Below are 19,384 nucleotides of genomic sequence, written 5' to 3' on the forward strand. Positions count from 1 at the left end.
CACCAGGTCACATTAAAGAAATGCGGATTAAAAACCTCCTACCACCACAAGCTGGGGGTACTTCTTGTGCAGGGGTAAGGCACACATTTGAATACGCATTTAGACAAGTGACCAAAGTCCAATCGTACCTATAAATGGTTTCAATAACTTCAGTAGAAGATGCCATCTTCCATTTCTCATTTGTTGGAAACTTGTTCAAAGGCAGAATCTAATACTGAACCTTAGTTCCTTTTGGGCGTGTTGTAAAAAGGATGTTTTTTTGGCAAACTGCCTAGCTAGAGCTCATTCACAGAATGGTATAGTTCTTTGAATAAAAACCTTCCAAGGGTGAGCCTCTCAGAGAATGAAGGAAAGGTTAGCAAATGGAGGGCTGCACCCTTCTTGATAGACTACACCACACAAAGATCAGAGGTGAGCCTCCCTCAGTTTGAAAGACATCCATTCTTTTCTCTTAGTTATGAGAAGAAGAGGCATGAAAGGGGTTTCAGGGATGCTCTCTGAAGATGACCATCTTTCTACGTTTCCCATGCCTTTAAGAGGTCTTCTTTATTCTAGGCACTGCACCTGACAGGCACAGACATACAAATTGCTGCTATTGTTGTTACTGGTGAACTGTTGTGCTACAAAGAAAGGGTCTGATGAAGCAGAAGACCCATAGGTTGGTATGACTTTTCTAAAGCACAATTTACCTCATTCTCAAAAAGGTACAGGAGTTCAACTAAGTTTGTTTTGCACATATGGTGAAAGACCTAAAAAGTCGGTCATGCATGTCAACTCACTGTAGCAGCCACTCGTATGGGCCTCGTCACTGTATCAGCAGAATCTTATCACAATTTACAGAAATGCTTAGAAGATTGAAAACCATCTTGATCCACTTGTTCCAGTAGTTTCCATTCAGAGGAAAGATGCTCAACTGATTTCTCAACCAATAGTCATAGAGACAACTGATCCCTAGATCACTGAGCATAGGCCTAAAGAACCCTATGAGCAGACTGCATCTTGGAATCATGCTTGACTTACTTTTGGCATAATCATTGTGCCTTGAATGTATTCAATGCCATGACTGTCGCCTTCCCAGGTTTTGCTGCTCAGGCCGTAAAAAAAATATTTCCGTTTGTAGAAACACATTAACAGTACAATGATTATGCCAAAGGTAAGTCAAGCATAATTTCCAGATACTAATGCTGAGTCACCAGTAAACAAGTAAATAACTGTGAGCGTAATAACATGGTCCAGCGTTCTTTTGTGGTTTTGCACAAAAAGTCATTCTACATGAAGGAGTCAAGTGCTGGTCTATTCACATAGAAAATTTCGAGAAGTAAAACCACTTGGGTCCCGCCAAGGTGGGTGTCCAAATGATCAGACTAGTCTTAGTACCCTCTGAAGTCTTCCTGACTTAAAACAATTACAGATCACTACAAAACAAAGCCTTGCAATCAAACGGTAATGTTTCTTTTACAGCCTGAATAGTAAAAGCCATCAACGAATAGCAGAAGGAGAAGCTCTCCAGCCTGAGATATAAAGTTAACAGCTTTATCTAAGTAAATCCACTCAACAGCAGTGCTAGTTCCCAACTGTGATTTTTATAAAGAAGGACACCAGCTTAAGTTGTGCTACCTCTTTTTTCAGCTTTGAGTTACCAAATGAAAAAACACTGAGAATATAATTGAATTTTGAACTAAATCAGTAAGTCTACAAAGAGGGGTTATTTTACAAGAATCAGCTTTCCATTATTTTTTCTATTCGGTTAAAAAATTATTTTCCTTTAAATACAGTGTCATCCAGTTTATGGTCCTGAGGAGAACCCGGAATTGTGGGGTTTGAAATGCATCTACACTGACACTTTTAAAAATAGGGAGTTGGCTGAAAGACTGTTGGGTAAAGGGGGACCTAAAAGAATTGAAATTAACTCAAGTCCCCGTTTGCAAGCCCTAGTAAAAAGAAGGCTTTCAAACTCCCATGCACAGTGCTTAGGGGTACAGAAAAATGCACACAAAAAAAAAACCACTCCTTCAATATTCAAATTTTGTTTTGTGAATAATGATTTTTTTTTTGTATTGTATGGCGATTAATTTTGTCATTGATGTGGATGTAATTGATTGAACCGCTATGTTTTACAAGAGAGTATCGCTTACATAAGTATGTTAAATATGATGATTGTTACCATTTTTTTTTTTTTTTAATTATAAAGCATTCATGAAAATTTGGCTGGTGCTCTGAAGTTTATGACATGTTCTGTTAAAACTCACACAAACATTTTTTGAAAATTTAAAAATAATAAATGTGGCCGCACCAACTGATTTTTGTGACCACTAACCCAATATGTTAACTACTTTTAGAAAGTTGGCATTTTCCTGCTCTCAGCACTGTTTGCCTGCAGCCCATCTCCAATAGACATCTGGGTGGGATGACAGCTGGGCTTCTGCATCCCCTTTAGACAGCCACACACAACAGGCGCTTAGGTGTGACTGATGGGCCATTAACATCCTGATGAGCTATACTGGCCAGGATGAGAGGAAGGAGCTGAGCATAGCCTCACACTTTCACCTGAATAGGCAGTGTCCTGTCCCCACACAAAGGGCTGCATTCCCTGCTGTAGCGGTCTGGAGCCTGAACAGGAAGAAAGGCTGTCTGTGCACTTCAAAGACACTTCTTTGAAGTCACCCCCACTTCAAAGGCACAACTGGTTGTAAGTACTGGACTTCTGACACTACCAACTCAGTACACTACTGGACCTATGAAGAACTCTGGCAGGAGGAAGGGCTGCTGTGCTGCTACAACGACTGCTACTCTGGAAGAACTGCTTTTCTGCTGTGCTGCCCTGCTGAGGAAGGACTAGACCTATCTTACTTGAACCCAGAGTGAGTCTAAGGACATGTTGGCTTACTGCCTTTCTAAGTCTCAGGGACATCAAAGACTTCTCATCATCCTGCAATAGCACCTGGACTTTGCTTGCTGCAAGTCTTACCCTGCTAAGTGGTGCCAATCCAGTCCTGGGCCCTTGGAAGTGGGTATAAAGTGCGCAACTAACAGAACATGCGCACAGACACAGTTGCATTGATCAGAACTGGCATCATCTCCAGCTACCGACTCATCTTCGACTTTGTGCAGCTCGGAACCGACGCATTGCTTACATCTGAAGGATCAACAATAAAACATCGCCTCGTCTGATCCTCGCATCTCGGCTTAGATGTCAACACATCTAAGAACCAAGATACTGCTGCAGCAGGCCAAGGCTGGTCCTTGTATCCAACCTGCGCTTCATCCCTGCCAGCCTGATTTTTCAGATTGAACCCAGTCTAGTGTAACCAGATAGCCCCAGTTGGCACTTTATGCTTATTAGCACTACAATTATGTTTTTTTTTTTTAAATCCCTATCTGGACTTCTACTTATTTTATTTTTGTCATTGTGGCCTCGCTTTATTCATAAAACATATGCTATGTTTGTAAAGCGGTGTCAAGCCCAACTGTGGTGATTTCACAGTGTTACTGTTTGAAGTTTTGCACAAATACTTAACACATTGCCTCTGAAGTTAGGCCAGTCTGATCTGTGCCAAGCTACCAGAGGGTTTGCACGGGTTAATTTATAGTGTGTATCTGACTTACCCTGATTAGGATTGTGGTTCCTGTTTGGATACGGTGCATACCTCTGCCAACCAGAAAATATATTCTAGTAACCCTTACATATATTAGTTTGCAGGTATTCACAGACTACTTCCAGGCCAAGATATGTAGGACTGTGGACAGCTGGCAAAATCAGAGTCTTGCTAAAACCCAAATCCTGATATAACATAACCCAAAACATAATCAGTCATGCTGTTAGTATATCTCTGATATTATGCTCCCATAATTTATCACATCACTGCGTGGCATCCAAGGGGACAAATTCATATAATTTTATTTAACAAGTATATCTTTGAAGTATTCTATCCCTGGGACAAGCAGATACATTATACAATTCCACACTCAGGTCCAAGTAACTTGTTTCCTGTGAAGCACTCCACTACCCAGGTGGTAAGGTTTGCGCTATATCAATAGCGCATCAAATTAAAAATAAATGGATGTAAGCAGGAAAGATGAAAAAGTGTCTTATTATAGTTTACACAATGCCAGGTTGCAAGAGAATGAAGGGTAGAGAAAATAAGACAAAAAGCCCATAAATATATGCATCAGTGGGTGGGAATTAAGATGTGCTTTTCATTTGCATAAAATTGGGGTTTACCATATGTTAATTTGTAGATGGTGCGTTGGGTGGAGAGGGAGTTGAGGATAAGAGCAACCTGGAGGACTTCAGGCAAGGAGATTTTTTTTTGTTGGTGAAAAATAAAGTATTGAAGTCCTAACAGAGATGTCTGCCATGTTACAGAACATTGGGGTTGCCCCATGTGACTGCTGTATATGTAGAGGAATACAGTAGAAACTCTCGCATGGGACTAGATTGTCATGCCCCCTTGACATTGCGGGGACAGAGGAGGACTGGAAGTAGGGGTCTAACTGACCTTATGTGAGTCAAAGTTTGAGGTGAAGCGGACCAAAGAGTTCTGTAGATAGCCTTAGTTTGAACAGAGGGGTTAATTTGGGGGGCTTACTGTAATGTCAGGAGGGCTACAATAGGTCTTACATAGGGAGTGAGATTGTTTAAAAATTAACAACCATAATCATTGAGCAGGTGGCAAGCATGTTTTGGGTGGCTGAGCTCAGGCGTCTGAAGGGTTGAATAACCAATTGACCATGAAGAGATCTCTGTAGGTGCTTTGTAAATTAGGCAATATGTTAAAATGAAATACCTCTTTGACTAGAAGCCACATTTTGAGGACGAGCATAATTTTTGCATCCACAACTAAATAAGAGCCATGGTGCCATGGTTCAGGACTCCTTGAAGATCACAAACATCCTTTTTTGGAAGCTCTTTGTAAATGGTATAGCAGTAGTGAAAGCAGGAAGTGAGTAATGCAAAAATCAGGGTAGGGAAAGCGTAGTTAATACATTTTCCAACATAGTTGATGCGGATGGTGAAGCTGTTGGTCACTGTTGAAAGCCATTCTGATCTTGAATGATGTCAGTGACAGCTTGGGGGAGGGTAAGAGGTAGAACCATGAGTCTGGCTGCATAAATGTGTGTTAAGATCCATTGTACCCAAGGGCAGAATAACACTATTTTGAACATTAAGGTAGAGATCATAGTGCTTTATAAAGTGCTAAGTATCTGTTCAAGGTGACAACAGTATACATGCGGTAGCAGATGAGATGAATTCCCAGATGTCTAGTAGGTGGATCATTAAAGTATTTGAAGGCAACTGGGTGAACTGTGTGACACTATGGAATCACTGGTACAGACGTCAAACAGAAAGAAGTCTTGTTAGACTTGCTATGATAGGTTACTACAGAAGAATGAACAGTATAAGACAAACTTTTTTTATTTTTTTAATCAAGGGTGAGTAGCCATGTGTTAGACTTTTCATCCTTGGCGTGTTCTCCCTTAACTTTTTACCTCTGTTCCCCAGGTTATTGATGAGTGCTGGACTCTGATTTTACTGTTTTTGTTACTCTGGGCACTTTAACACTGCTAACCAGTGCTAAAGTGCAAGTGCTCCTGTTTAAAATGTGTACGTAATTGGTTCTCCATGATTGGCATATTTGTTTTACTGTTAAGTCCCTAGTAAAGTGCACTAGAGGTGCCCAGAGCCTGTAAATCAAATGTTACTAGTGGGCCTGCAGCACTGATTGTGCCACCCATACAAGTGACCCTGTAATCATGTCTCAGACCTGCCACTGCAGTGTCTGTGTGTGTATTTTTACACTGTAAATTCGACTTGGCAAGTGTACCCACTTGCCAGGCCTAAACCTTCCCTTTTCGTACATGTAAGGCACCCCTAAGGTAGGCCCTAGGTAGCCCCAAGGGCAGGGTGCAGTGTATGGATAAGGTAGGACATATAGTAATGTGGTTTATATGTCCTGACAGTGAAATACTGCCAACTTCGTTTTTCACTGTTGCAAGGCCTGTCTCTCTCATAGGATAACATGGGGGCTACCTTTAAATATGATTAAAGTGTAGATTCCCCTAGAGAGTAGATGGACATGTGGAGTTTGGGGTCCCTGAACTCACAATTTAAAAATACATATTTTAGTAAAGTTGATTTTAAGATTGTGCGTTTGAAAATGCCACTTTTAGAAAGTGAGCATTTTCTTGCTTAAACCATTCTGTGACTCTGCCTTGTTTGTGGATTCCCTGTCTGGTCAGTTTGACAGTTGGGTTGTTTTTCACCTCGCACTAGACAGTGACACAAAGGGAGCTGGGGTGTAACCTGCATTTCCTGATTAGCCATCTCTCCTAGGAGGGAGGATAGAGTGGTCACTCTCATCTGAAAAGACTGTGCCTGCCTCTGACAATGCAGACTCCAACCCCCTGGTGTGTGTCTGAGGCCTTGCCTTGGCAAGGCAGGATTTCACAAGTAGGTGTGTGTCCCCTTTGAAGAAAGGTGACTTCAAAGACTAAAATGGGTATAAGAAGGGCACCCAAATCTACAGACTTTAGAAACACTTCTGGAACCAAGAGGAACCTCTGCCTGGAGAAGAGCTGATAGCTGAGGAAGAAGTGCTGCCCTGCCTGTGACTGTGCTTTGTGGAGCTTTCCTGCAGTGCTGCTTCTGCCAGAGTAAGAGGACAAAGACTGGACTTTGTGTGCCTTCCATCTTGTGAAGAAATCTCCAAGGGTTTGAGTTAGAGCTTGCCTCCTGTTGTTTGAAGTCTCAGGGACAGCAAAGACTTCTCTCTGCCAGCACCTGGAGTCTCAGGAGAGACTCCTGCTCTGACAAGTGGTGCCCTATCCAATTCCTGGGCCCTTGAAAGGAAAGCTGGTGGAAATCCAAGGAAATCGACTTCGCTGAAGTGGAAGTCGCCGCACCACGACGTGACCGACGCCGCTCGAAGTGCACGGATTCAACGTTTCGCACAGACGCCGCGAACCCTGACTTCGCGCATCGGCTTGTTTTCACTCTTCACCAAAGGTACTGTACTTGGGGGTCTACACGACTCCGTGTCCGGTGCCGCTGGTGTCGGCTTGTTGGGAACGACTCCGTCACGATGCCGTGTTAACATCTCATCCAAACATTTTTGTTTCTAAGCGCAATTTCTGAGTTTAATCTCTAAAAATTCATAACTTGACTTGTGTATGTCGGATTTTTGTCGTTTTGGTCTTGTTTTGTTTAGATAAATATTTCCTATGTTTCTAAACTGGTGTTGTGTCATTTTATAGTGTTTTCATTGAGTTACTGTGTGTGTTGGTACAAATACTTTACACCTAGCAGTCTGAGGTTAAGCCTACTGCTCTGCCAAGCTACCAAGGGGGTAAGCAGGGGTTAGCTGAGGGTGATTCTCTTTTACCCTGACTAGAGTGAGGGTCCTTGCTTGAACAGGGGGTAACCTGACTGTCAACCAAAGACCCCATTTCTAACACCATGCAATTGATAAAAAGTTAATTTTGCGTCTATAGCAACTGACTCACTATGAGTGTGTAATACATAAAGTGAAGCAGAGATGCACAAGTGTGTAATCTTAATATTTCTTGTCCCCAGATACCAACAAAGCATGCATACGCCAGACAGTTTTAAAATGCATTAAAAACTAGACCTACTCAATGTGCTGAATGCAGAAACAAGATCAGTGTTAGCATACCACTCAAAATGAATGTTGCAAAACACACTATGCATTTAAGCCTTTCAAAAAATATCCAACTAGGAACCTTCATTTGAAAAACAATCACTGATCTTTTTGGCTGTGTGTAGAGAAGTAATGAACTACAATGGCCATTTTGCATTACCTGATCATGTCTATGAACTAAGCCTTGCCGTATTATTCCATTCGACACTTGTTCCACCCAAATAAAGTGATCTGTAAACTGCATGTGCCCATGAGCTCTGGCTGTTCGCAGGCATGCCATCAAGGCTCCCAATGCACCACGGCTGTTTGTGGATCCTACAGAACACAGAATAAAACAAATACAATCATTTGACTCATCCAAATAACTAGGATATTTAAGGCACAAAGATCAAAGTTATGCTCTATTGATGGCTTCGTCAACCTAAATCAATCCACACATTTAGAAATTGGAACTATGAATATCTGGAACCTTATTAATACGTATAATAATTTATTGGTAAATATGAATAAAATGTTCTAAGTGTGTTTATATTCTAATGCCTCTTCCTCTTCTGGTCCAGTCTTATATTTCTTGTTGCATGTGCTTGCAACTGGATGGTAATTAGAAGTTCTTTTGTATAACACCTATGTTTTTGTCACTTATGTCTGCATACTCGCGGTTAATTTTTGCATCTGGCATTTGTAAGGCAAATGCTTGATTGAAAGAATGCACTTGATGGTACAATTTGTAAGCCTACCACACTTCGAGTTAAGCAAAAAAAAAAAAAAAATGCAGTTTAAAAAAAAAAAAAAGATTATAAAATATTGCCTATAACAAAAATAAAATATAATCCGAAAAGAGGCACATATTGCCTGTATTTCATAGCCTGTAGAAAATCGTAACAATTAAATGGATGCGGGAGTTATTCTACAAGAACAATCTGGGCCTACTGCATGAGGTAATGACAAAGAGGATTTTATAGAATTACCCAGCTGGCTCACTACCTGTCTAGCAGTACACAGCACCCCCAGCAAGCCCAACATCATTCTGGCAAAGTCGTGTACCAACCACTGGCTGTGTCTAGTCGATATATTTTGGTGAATTGATTCTCACTGGCTCAACTGTTTGTTCCACTTTCCTAGAACCCAAGCAACGTCAATACTAGAAAATAAACAAGAGCATATTTAGTACCAGGACAGTAGCAAGGGAATGCCACCTGGGGGACATAATTGTTATGGTAAATGTACAGCTTGAAGATGTTTTAAAGAACTGTACCAAAGTTTAAGGGCTGACAAGTTATGTTAAGCATTGATTGTGTGGCATATTATTCTGATGGGTGATTCACTCCAAACTTCTAAGAGTACAAACATGGAGGGTGTGATCTGACATTCATACATGTTTGAAAGTAATGGTAAGGCAGAGAGCACGCAAAAGAAAAGGAGTGCAACCCATATGACCAGTCTATAGAAATGCATTTCTCCTAAAAGCAGATTTGCTTAGACACTTGCTATGACCATATACTACTCTGCCCATTTTATCAGAAAGCTGAGGCAGATCCACGTCTCTCTACCCAAACCATACCAGGGACTACATTTGGTCCTAAGTGTGAACAATTTAGGTAGAGGGTCCCAAAGAAGTGAGTTCTGACTGTAACATCTGGGGTATTTCACTTATGGTGTCCTAGGGCTCCCAGTTATGCAGACTACAAACTCTGAACCAAGAAACCGTTTTTAGCATTTGACTCTCAGGGTAGCAATGCAGAGCAGCACATGGCTTGCCCATGGAGCTGCTGTGTGCCAGAGACTCAGAACTCAGCAAAGGAACTAACAGCACTTGATAAATCTATGTCCAGTCAGTGGCAGACTGTTGCAAAGATTCCACTGAAAAAGTGTTAGGTGATGATGGACAGGTGTATATTGTAGACGGTAGAAAGTCAAAGAACACTGATCTCACATTCTCACTCTGTTGACATGGTTTGTGGTCCCAGCTAGGCATCAAGCCACTCCAGAGGCTGATGTTAAATCTTGTTAGAAATCTATGACCATTCGAGTGGCACAACATCTTCATGGTCACTTTTGAGACCTCGGAAGCTGAACTAGCATGTCACTGCTTCATAAACTGAGACAGCAGCAATGGCAAATAGAGTACTTCAGATGCAAGCTCGAACCCCAGTACACCCACAACAGTTTCACTACCCAAGTGTCTCCCACAATGCAACCAGTGACAGTAAATTCTTGCTCGTTGGGCAGCCCGAGAAAGGTTAATGAGAGCTCTTACAAAAGAACAAATATTCCTGATAAAAGTACAGTTGACTTTCATCTGTCGTCCAGGTGCATTTTGTGATTCTCATTCAAGGGTGGCATTCTTCCTTTCTTATTTTAACCACAAATGCTGATTTGTGGGCCATCCCACTGGTAAGGCAAGACATTTCCTTCCTGTGCAACTGGGACACATTCAGAACCAAATTTGAGAAGGTCTTTAATGGTTTATCTGCAATTTTGTCAGTTGACAAATAATTATTGGAAATAAAACGAGGCAACTACTCATGCACTTCATGCAGTTCAACCTTCTGGTTGCCAATATCGTTTGGCTTGAAGAAAGATTGCGGCTCTTTTATTAAAAGATGGCTTAAAAGACATTCTCAACCACAAATTTAATAAAGTTCTGTGAGAGACAGCATTTGTCTGGTCAAAAAAGCAAAAATGCTTTTATAATGTAATAAGGCAGGTAATTTGTTGGCCTTATTAATGGAATATACAATAAACTCTACCTGCATCCTTGACATCAGAGATAAACATGGGAATATACTTGTGGATCTTAAAAAAATATAAGACTCTTTTCACTCCTTTTCTGCTTACTTATATAACCCAAATGGGAAATGCAATATTGATATATGTCAAACTTATCTTGATGAGTTGAATCGGTCCAGTCTTTCAAGAGATGTACAAGAAAACATGAAGGTTGATAAAATATTAAGAGACATCAAATCCCTCAAATGTAGGAAAGCCACTACATCTGATGGTTTCAGGGCCTCACTTTATAAGACCTTTTAGGATGCTTTGTAACCTCACTAAATTGAGCTATTTGACCATTTTGAAACCTCAGGCAAACTCACAGGTATAGCTTCAGAAGTACACAGAGTGGTGGTTACCCAGGAGCCCTTTAGAGCACAAAAGTTATAGACGGACTTCACAACTCAATACCAAATATGTAATGCATGCTAAAATACTGGCTCTTCCTTTGCAAAAACATCTCCCCTCTCTGAGCAGCATAACATACAGACATTCTGCCATGTCACTGAAAAGGCCAAGGAGCTACCCTCTCCCTCCATGGCCATGCCTCTGGATGCAAAGGAGGCCTTTGACATAATCACTAAGCCTTTCCTACATGTGGTACTGAAAAAAATTGATTTAGGTAAGTTATATGCATGTATGGCAATGGCCTTTTATCACAAACCATCAGCTTGCATTAAAATTAATGGCCAGATACAAGGGAGTTCTATCTCGATCAAAGGATCAGACAAGGTTGCCCTGATCACCTCTATAGTTAGTCTTTGCTACAGAACCCTTACGCCACGCTCTAAGAAACAACACTACTATAAAATGTATTTCTTTCCCTGGGGGGAGGGAAACTGTGGTTTGTTGGGATGACATGCTAATGTTCTCTAGCAATGCTGATGTGGGGGAACGGGATATCCTTACAACTATCAATAACTATGCAAGATTATTATGCTACTCCCTAAACAGAGAAATTTTAATTTAAATGTGATTTACCTGCCACACATAGCCCAGAAAACTAATTTATAAAGACCATTAATAAAAAAAGAACTTGCATTGAAAGAGGAGGGTAAAAAACAAAAAGACTATCAGAGGCAAAGTCACTAAAATCTATCAGACAGTAGTGGAGGGGGGCACATAGCAGTGCTTAAAATGATGGTAACTACCCAAATTAACTTTATTATACATATGTTCCCATTGAAGCTCTCTGATACCATCCACAAATCCACAAACAATCTAATTTCTACTTTAATTTGGAAAGATAAGTGAGCTGGAATTTCCATGGGTAAAATTCACACTAATACTTTTAAAGGGGGTTTGAGCTTGCCAAATTGTATCTATTATCAAACAGCCTTTTTAGAGAGACAAGCCTTCCGGTGGCTGAACTCGAACTCTACCCACCACCACTCCATGGGTAGATATCGAAAGTGACCTGGTCAACCCTTTTTTATTGAATATGCACTCAATAAAACAACTGAATGTTGCTCATTCCTCTTGATCAGCAAGGATAGTTTAATGGGTGTTAGATCTCTTGATAAATGTTTCAAAACAAAATACATCAATCGAACTATACCTCAATCTGGCTAAATCCATGCCTTAAGACAGATTCAAAAACTTTCTTACAGATGGACAGGGCTGCTCTTGGTATTCTACTTATTGGTGACTTTGGCGCAACTACAATCTTGCTTTCTTTTGCCACTATAGTGGCAACATGTAATATATAATCACTGGAATTCTACAATTACTCAAAGCTTAAGGTTGCACTTAAAAAGACAGAACAATCTTGCCCTTCTGATTGCATTACATTCCTTGAAACTTTGATAAATGAGCCTCACATTGTATCTTTGATTTGTAAAATTTCAGACAATGCCAATACCCCACACAATAAACATATTCAAAGTAAATGGACTGATTCTTGTACTGTTCACGGTGTCAACCCTCCCGTAATATCCACCTGGGACACAGTTTGGGATTCTCCTTTACATGATTTTATCAATGTTAATACTGGACCATTCATATCTCTTTTGGGTCTCCTGCAAAACTTCACCAACTAGGACTGGAAGACTAAAATCTTTGTTGACACTTTGGTCAGGGTTGCCAGGGATTTTACCACTTATTTTTTTATTGAAAACATATTATACCATTTTGGAAGAGAAAGGAAGAATAATGAAGGTACCTTAAGTAGGGGTGTGGCCAAGCCAGCCAAGATGGTGGGCACAACTCTAGAACTCCATCTTTCGAGCCACCAGTCGACTGACATTCAGGCCCGTACCGCAGCTGAAGGACCTTCACAGGGCACCAAACACCCTTGGGATCCCACCTTCCTCTTTGCTAGGACTTGAGGGACCATGTCCGGTATCTCGAGGACAGGGCGGAAGACCTAGAGGGCTGCTCTTGTAGAGGTAATGTTCATATCCTGGGATTCTGGAGAGGGTTAAGGGTCCGACCCCCCTCATATATCCAGACACTTGGTTTAAAACATTCACCTCCCCATCGGATCTCAACCCTTTCTTTTCCTTTGAGAGGGCTCACTAAGTCCTGAATCAACATCCCCCCACCATAGGCTCCTCCCTGACCCATGCTGGTTAAGTTCTTCCACTTCAGAGATTGCAATGCCATTCTCTGAGCTGCCAGACAGATGAGCTCACTCCATGTGCAAGACAAAACAATCATGCTCTTTCCGGATTGTACCCATACAGTCCAGCGTCCGCGTTCTTCCTTTCTTGAGGTCAAACGGTGTCTTTGCGAATGAGAGTACAATACTCACTGTTGTTCCCAGCTCACCTCAAGATAATATCTTAAGGCGCCACCGTCTTCCTCCCAGACCCAAAGGATGTCTGGGATTGGGCCAATCAATATCATTGGGAGTCGACACTAACTCCGCCAAATCAGCCTTGCGGTATATTCCAGAACACGTGCACAGAGACAAGACAAGTCCGACCTCAGCGCTACCCCTCAAGCTACCACAATGAACATTCCTGATAGGAGCAAATCATGGAGGACCGTAGGCACGCTCTCCAAGCTACAACCTCTGACGACAAGAAAGGCCTGCAAATCTTCACATGCGATGATGACACTCTCCCATCCGATGACTCTCAGAGGGGTTAACAGACCCCTCCCTCCCACTGGTAGCACCTCAGACGGCGGGCAATCTCATTTGACATTTGTTCTCTCAATGTTTCTACAGCAGTCAGTTGCATGGACATGGCTTGCATTTTATGGCAGGATTATGATAAGCATACCTCTGCTGCCACACACAGCACCATTAACTGCCCTTTCAATATAGGATGTTTAGCAAGGACTATAAAATCCTGGGAAAGATCTTTGCTGACAGGTATGCCACAATCCTCCTGGAACTAGTGCATGCCGATCAAAATGGCTTTGTTCCGGGCCGCAGCACCTCCCAGAACATCTGTTGCATCTTTCATATGCAACACTGTGTCAAGAGGCAATTCCCACGAGCAGCCTGCCTTACCCTGGATCTAGAGAAGGCATTTGCCACCTTGATGTGGCACTACCTTTTCACAAACCTCTCCCGCATGGGGATTGGGCCCAGGCTCATGGATTGGGCCCAGGCTCATGGATTGGGCCCAGGCTCATGGCCTACATCCAACTTCTTAAAACTAACCAGGCGTCCCATATCAAGCTGTGTCATCTCGGCCCCTTTCCGGGTCAGCCAAGAGACGAGACAGAGATACCTGCTCTCCCCATTATTATTCTGGTTCCTGATGGAACCCTTCACTACACGACAACGTGAGGAGGGTCAAGAGTAATCCATCCCACTCGCAGATAGGACGCATTCGATATCCTTGTATGTGGATGACAGCTCTTGTATCTACGCGATGTAACAGTTGGCCTAACACCCAGGAAACCCTTGCAGAGTTCGTCGTGGCTGCTGGACTGCATGTCAACTGGGGGAAGTCGGCCATCTATTCACTCTGCCCCAATCAGCCACCGCTGGAAGTCTTGATGATACCTGCCTCTGTTGACACGCTCAGGCGCCTCGCTATCAGGGGGCCTATCTTCATCATGATCCTCCGGACTTGCGCAAGATGAGCCTCCACAAGGCCCTAGCAGGAATACAAACCCAGATACGCTTCTGGCAGACTCTACCCCAGCCACAATAGGAAAAATCGCTGTGGCCCACCAACTGTATTACTTCTCGAATCTCCCAGTCATCCCGCTGTGCCCCTTCTTTAAGGAACTTGATACTTGCCTGTGCACACTAATTTGGGGTGCCAAGTGCCGTTGAATTGCCCCTACTAAACTACAGCTGCCTGTGGATTGTGGAGGCCTTGGTACCACTCTCTTAAGGCATACTTCTTAGCAAAGCAGCTTTACTGCTTGTCTTGTTGGACAGCTCGGCGTTAACATGGGCGAGACCTGCACCGAGGGGAGGCCACTGTCTGTGCCCATGATTTGAGGCCTATTCTTCCTGCAGGCCTCGCTCTTCCCCCTCCCAGACCCTTGCAGGCCATGTTTGCTCGGTCGTACATGATCCAGACACATCATTAGTCCCGCCGGACCCCTATGTACGCATGATTGCTCCCCATTCTTGTCTACTACGCCCTCCAGGCTTCTATTCTACCAGAAATCTGCAGATCTTAACGTGGCATTTGTTGCTCACAATGGCCGACTTATTTTCCGATGGCCACTTCCTCACAGTTATCTTATTGGCTATGGAACATAACCTCCCACCTGGGCAGTTCCTCTTGCACAGGCAACTCAGTCACACCTGTCACACCCTCTGGGTTGTCTCAGAGGGGGAACCTACTTTGCATCTAGTGCTGCAGGCTATCCTCACCATTGGTGATGGCTGCCACATAATTACCTGGCTTCATAAAGCCATCCACAAATTGGCCATCAAACCCTGGCTGCGTTGTGGCAGGACAATTTCAGGAGGGTCCTGCATGACAGGGAATGGAATGAGACACTAGAACATTCTCAGCAGGTCTCCCACAACTCTTGTTTCAAGAATATACAATTCTCTCTGCTTCACAGAGCATATCTAAACCCATCCCTGTTAAACTGTTACTTCCCCGGGACCACGGTGGGCTGCTCCGGTTGCCAGGCTCTGATAGTGGACCTCAGGCATATACTGTGGTCCTGAGCGCCTTGCAGGATTATTGAAGTTTAGTCCATTCCATTCTGCATGAAGTCACAGAATTGCCAGACATACACATGAGAAGCCTGCACCCTCGGCATTTTCAAGCATACAGACCGACACAAAGTGCGCACTCGTTTTGCAGCCCTTGCGTTACTTTTTACCAAGCGTGCATTCAAGCTCCACTGGTGCTTTCTCACAACCACTTTGGTGGCGGCGTGGCATGGCCTGGAAATGCTGCGTAGGATGGTTGCATGATGGAACAACGCATGCGCCAACCATGCATGCCTGAACAATGTGGTCGGAACAAGGACTGCGTTGTTTCCATGAATGTCTTTACCATGCATGCCTTTACAACGATTTTTCTTTGTAAAGGCATGCCTAGTAAGGTATGTGCGGAACGGCATGCGTGGTTGTAGTATGCCATCACCACCCTAAAAACACAAATACCCCAACCCTCCCTAAAAACACTACCTGACCCTCACACCCCCACCCCCACCCCCACCCCTAAAAACAAAAATATCCCAATACTCCCACCACCCTGAGTCCTAAAAACAAAAGTACCCCAAAACCCCCCACCACCCTGAGCCCTAAAACCTTCCCGACCCCCCACCCGCCCTAAAATCGAAACTACCCGACCCCCACCCCTGCACCTGAAAACAAAACTAAACCGACCCCCCACCCAACAATACAAAACTACCCCGACCCCCGCAAACAAAACTACCCCAAACCCTGCCACCCCCCCTAAAAAGAAAACTACCCGGATACCCCCACCAACCCTGAGCCCTAAAATCTTTCCAGACCCCACCACCCACCCTAAAAACAACAGACCCCCACCCCCAAAAATAACTCCCCCGCACCTAACAAAACAACCCCGCCCCAAAAAACAGAATTACCCCAACTCACCCCTAAAAACAACTATCCCAATACCCCCTACACACCCTGAGCCCTAAAACCTACCCTGAATTCACCCCAAAAATAAAACTACCTTGCCCCCCACACCCCACCCCTAAAACCAAAACTACCCCAACCCCACCATCCCCACCTAAAAAACCAAACTACCCCGACCTCCACCCCGCACCTAAAAACAAATGTACCCTGACCCCACCCCAAAAAAAAAAAAAAAAAAAAAAAAAAAAAAAAACCTCCCCCTCCAACCTCACATACCTGACCGCGCCCTCTCCCGATGCACTCTCCCTTTTTCTCATCGTTGTTCAGCAGATGCTTGGTTAAGGCAGAGAAAATGTCAGTCGTCGTTAACGCAAGCATGGTTCCGCTTGCGTTAACAACGTAATCGTTGTTCCGGAGTCGTTGTTCCAGATGTTTCCCGCAGAGGATACCCTCTGCAACAGGGAGGCCCGTCCATCTGCACAAAAAACCTATTTCCCCCCACTGAGCCACCTTGCTTGCACATTTCAAATGGGAGGTGGGCAATGAGAGCCCAATTAAAATATATATATATATTTTTTAAATGAAGGGACCTTAGATGTCATCTTCAATATGAATCTTGTTCTGAAACATATTATTGTTGCCGTAGGCCACATCACTGCCACACATATTGTAGAGCTTAACATCAGGGACCTTTATCTCTTAGACCGGTTATTTACAAGAGGCATCAAGACCATCGGCAAATTGGAAAAACTACAACGTTTCCTATCACGCTTGGTGGCCTCGGGTTTGCTTCATCAGAAGTGCTGACAACAACATCCACAATGGTAACTTCAGTACCACATCTCCTCTATTATGGTAAATGTTAAATTTATGCATGGGAAAAGATTAAACAGTCATAGAAATTGCCTTGCTCATGTGATTTTTCCGAATGATGTATGACTCCTCCTGGGAGTGTGTGCAACTCTTCCTTTTCTCTTCTCTTACTTTCTTCTCCCTTGCTTCTCTCTTAAGCTTTTTCTCTTTTCTTTTTCCCTCTCCTCTACGTTATACTAAACATGTGTCCTTCTGCCACAGAGGACACATTTCGTCCTTCAGTACATGGTGGGTTAGTCTTTTTCCAGAATGTTTCTTTTCTTCTATATAATCATGCATTGTTTTCACATGTTCCTTTTTGATCTGTAGTGTACGAGTCTATCATATGTCGATGTCTTTGGATATCTCCAATAAAAAATTATCTTATGAAATAAAACAAAAAAGACATTCTAACTAGACTGAACTCAACCCACAACTTGCTAAGACCTCATCAATCTGACCTTACGACGGACCAGACACTTAGTAGGCGAAAACAAAACCAGGCAATAAGCAAGAGAACGCCCAAGGGTTTTGATTGTGACTGTAAATCAGTAATCATCAATTCTGGTGAAGAGACAAAGCAGAACCAGTAGATAGGCAATATCCTGGCACCTTTATCCAAAGAGGCAAAGAAATCCAGGTAAAAAAGTGCGAATTCTGTGAGAAGAAACAACACTCTGTCACAGAACATCCTCTGAATACCAACAGTGAATTCATTAAAGATGACACAAAAAATGCTATTTTTTTAGAAAGAAAGTGAGCAAGTTTGACATGTTGGCTACAATTTGAGAGAAATAATCTGAACTAATTAAGTGCACTACCCTTCATATCAAATGAGGTCTCCAGACAAGTTGGAATGTTGTGGTCCTTTGTATAGAAAGCTAGCAAGATCAGGAAGCAGTCATGCCTTGATTCCAGTCAGATAAAACAAATCATACTTAATTGTTAATTGTTTAGAGATGGTGAATTTGTCAACAGTGAAAATGTTTGTGCTTCCTCCATGCTTCTGCAAGCGTGCCTGGTCCTTAGTAAGTAAACTTGCAAGGAGACGTGCATAGGTCGATGAACCTTTTGAATCGCATGGAATATCCTAGTCATGTAGTGACCATTGAGATCAATAATTAGCATAAACTACCATTAACAAAACATATTCTCTTGAATAACCACAACTCGGTGAAGAGTTAAACAATTTTTAATTCCTTATTGATTACAAATCTAAATCATCTGTTAGACCAATCTTTATTCAATTAGTTCAATTATTAATTTGTCAATGAAACATCATCTTATAGCTTGGAGATAACATATGCGTAAATACACCTTCATACGCCAAAAGATTATCAGCATTAATAGCAGAGTTCAGCAGATAGCTCGTCAGTCATTTGTCACTGTTAACGTCACCCTTAACAGCCTACCTGCCCAAGATTAGCATCAGCATGTGGGGCTTCATGCAAAACAATTTAGAGAAAAAGCATTAATTTGGAAAAGATATATCTAAGTAAGAATTCTACAATCAGCGCAGTTGGTACCTAGAAGGAAAGTCACAATTTGTCAGTCACATTTTCATAGCTACCTATCCACAGAATGGATCAGCAACAAAGTCAGACTTCGTCTTCAGGTCATCTGATATTCGGCCATGCATCAGGCTCTCAGAGTATGAGCCCAATGACAGAACCTCGGACAACGTCTCCTGACATCATCAATTCTCCCCTTGCATCTCCCGCATCTCCAGTTTTAGCCCAGTGTCATGACTTTTCATCAGGGTCTCCCAGTTCATACCCCTAATTCCTAATTGGTCAGTCAGTCAGCAGATATGACTATAACCTACAGTATTTGTTTACCAAATCTATTATTTTCCATATTAGTCCTTTCACAAGATGTGGATTGGTCCACTATACGATGTCCTCATCATCCGGCTCTTCAAGTATCAAAATTGTTGCATGTTCCTCTTCAGTCAGTGCCTTCATTGTTCAAGTCCTAGGAAAGTACATGTAGCCTACTCTACACATAATTGTATCAAATTGTCTTCATCATCTCCTGTCCGCTGGTACATTGCAGAAAATTCTAGCTAAGCAACTTTAACATCGAGTGAGTCAAGGACAGGTTGTAGCAGCTTCTTGCAAAC

At 42.7% G+C, this 19,384-nt stretch overlaps 1 protein-coding gene across 4 annotated transcripts in view; it reads right to left on the minus strand.

Moving 5' to 3' along the window:
- The window catches only part of THADA (THADA armadillo repeat containing), a 1,551,972-nt gene that overhangs the window by 1,348,384 nt on the left and 184,204 nt on the right, over positions 1 to 19,384 (minus strand). For all 4 annotated transcript variants that reach the window (XM_069233992.1, XM_069233989.1, XM_069233988.1 and 1 more), the window contains exon 13: positions 7,819 to 7,973. In XM_069233992.1, the coding sequence (XP_069090093.1) occupies positions 7,819 to 7,973 (155 nt within the window). The remainder of the gene's footprint in view (positions 1 to 7,818; positions 7,974 to 19,384) is intronic.

This window comes from Pleurodeles waltl, chromosome 5 (assembly GCF_031143425.1).
Source record: "Pleurodeles waltl isolate 20211129_DDA chromosome 5, aPleWal1.hap1.20221129, whole genome shotgun sequence".
NCBI classification, from domain to species: domain Eukaryota; kingdom Metazoa; phylum Chordata; class Amphibia; order Caudata; family Salamandridae; genus Pleurodeles; species Pleurodeles waltl.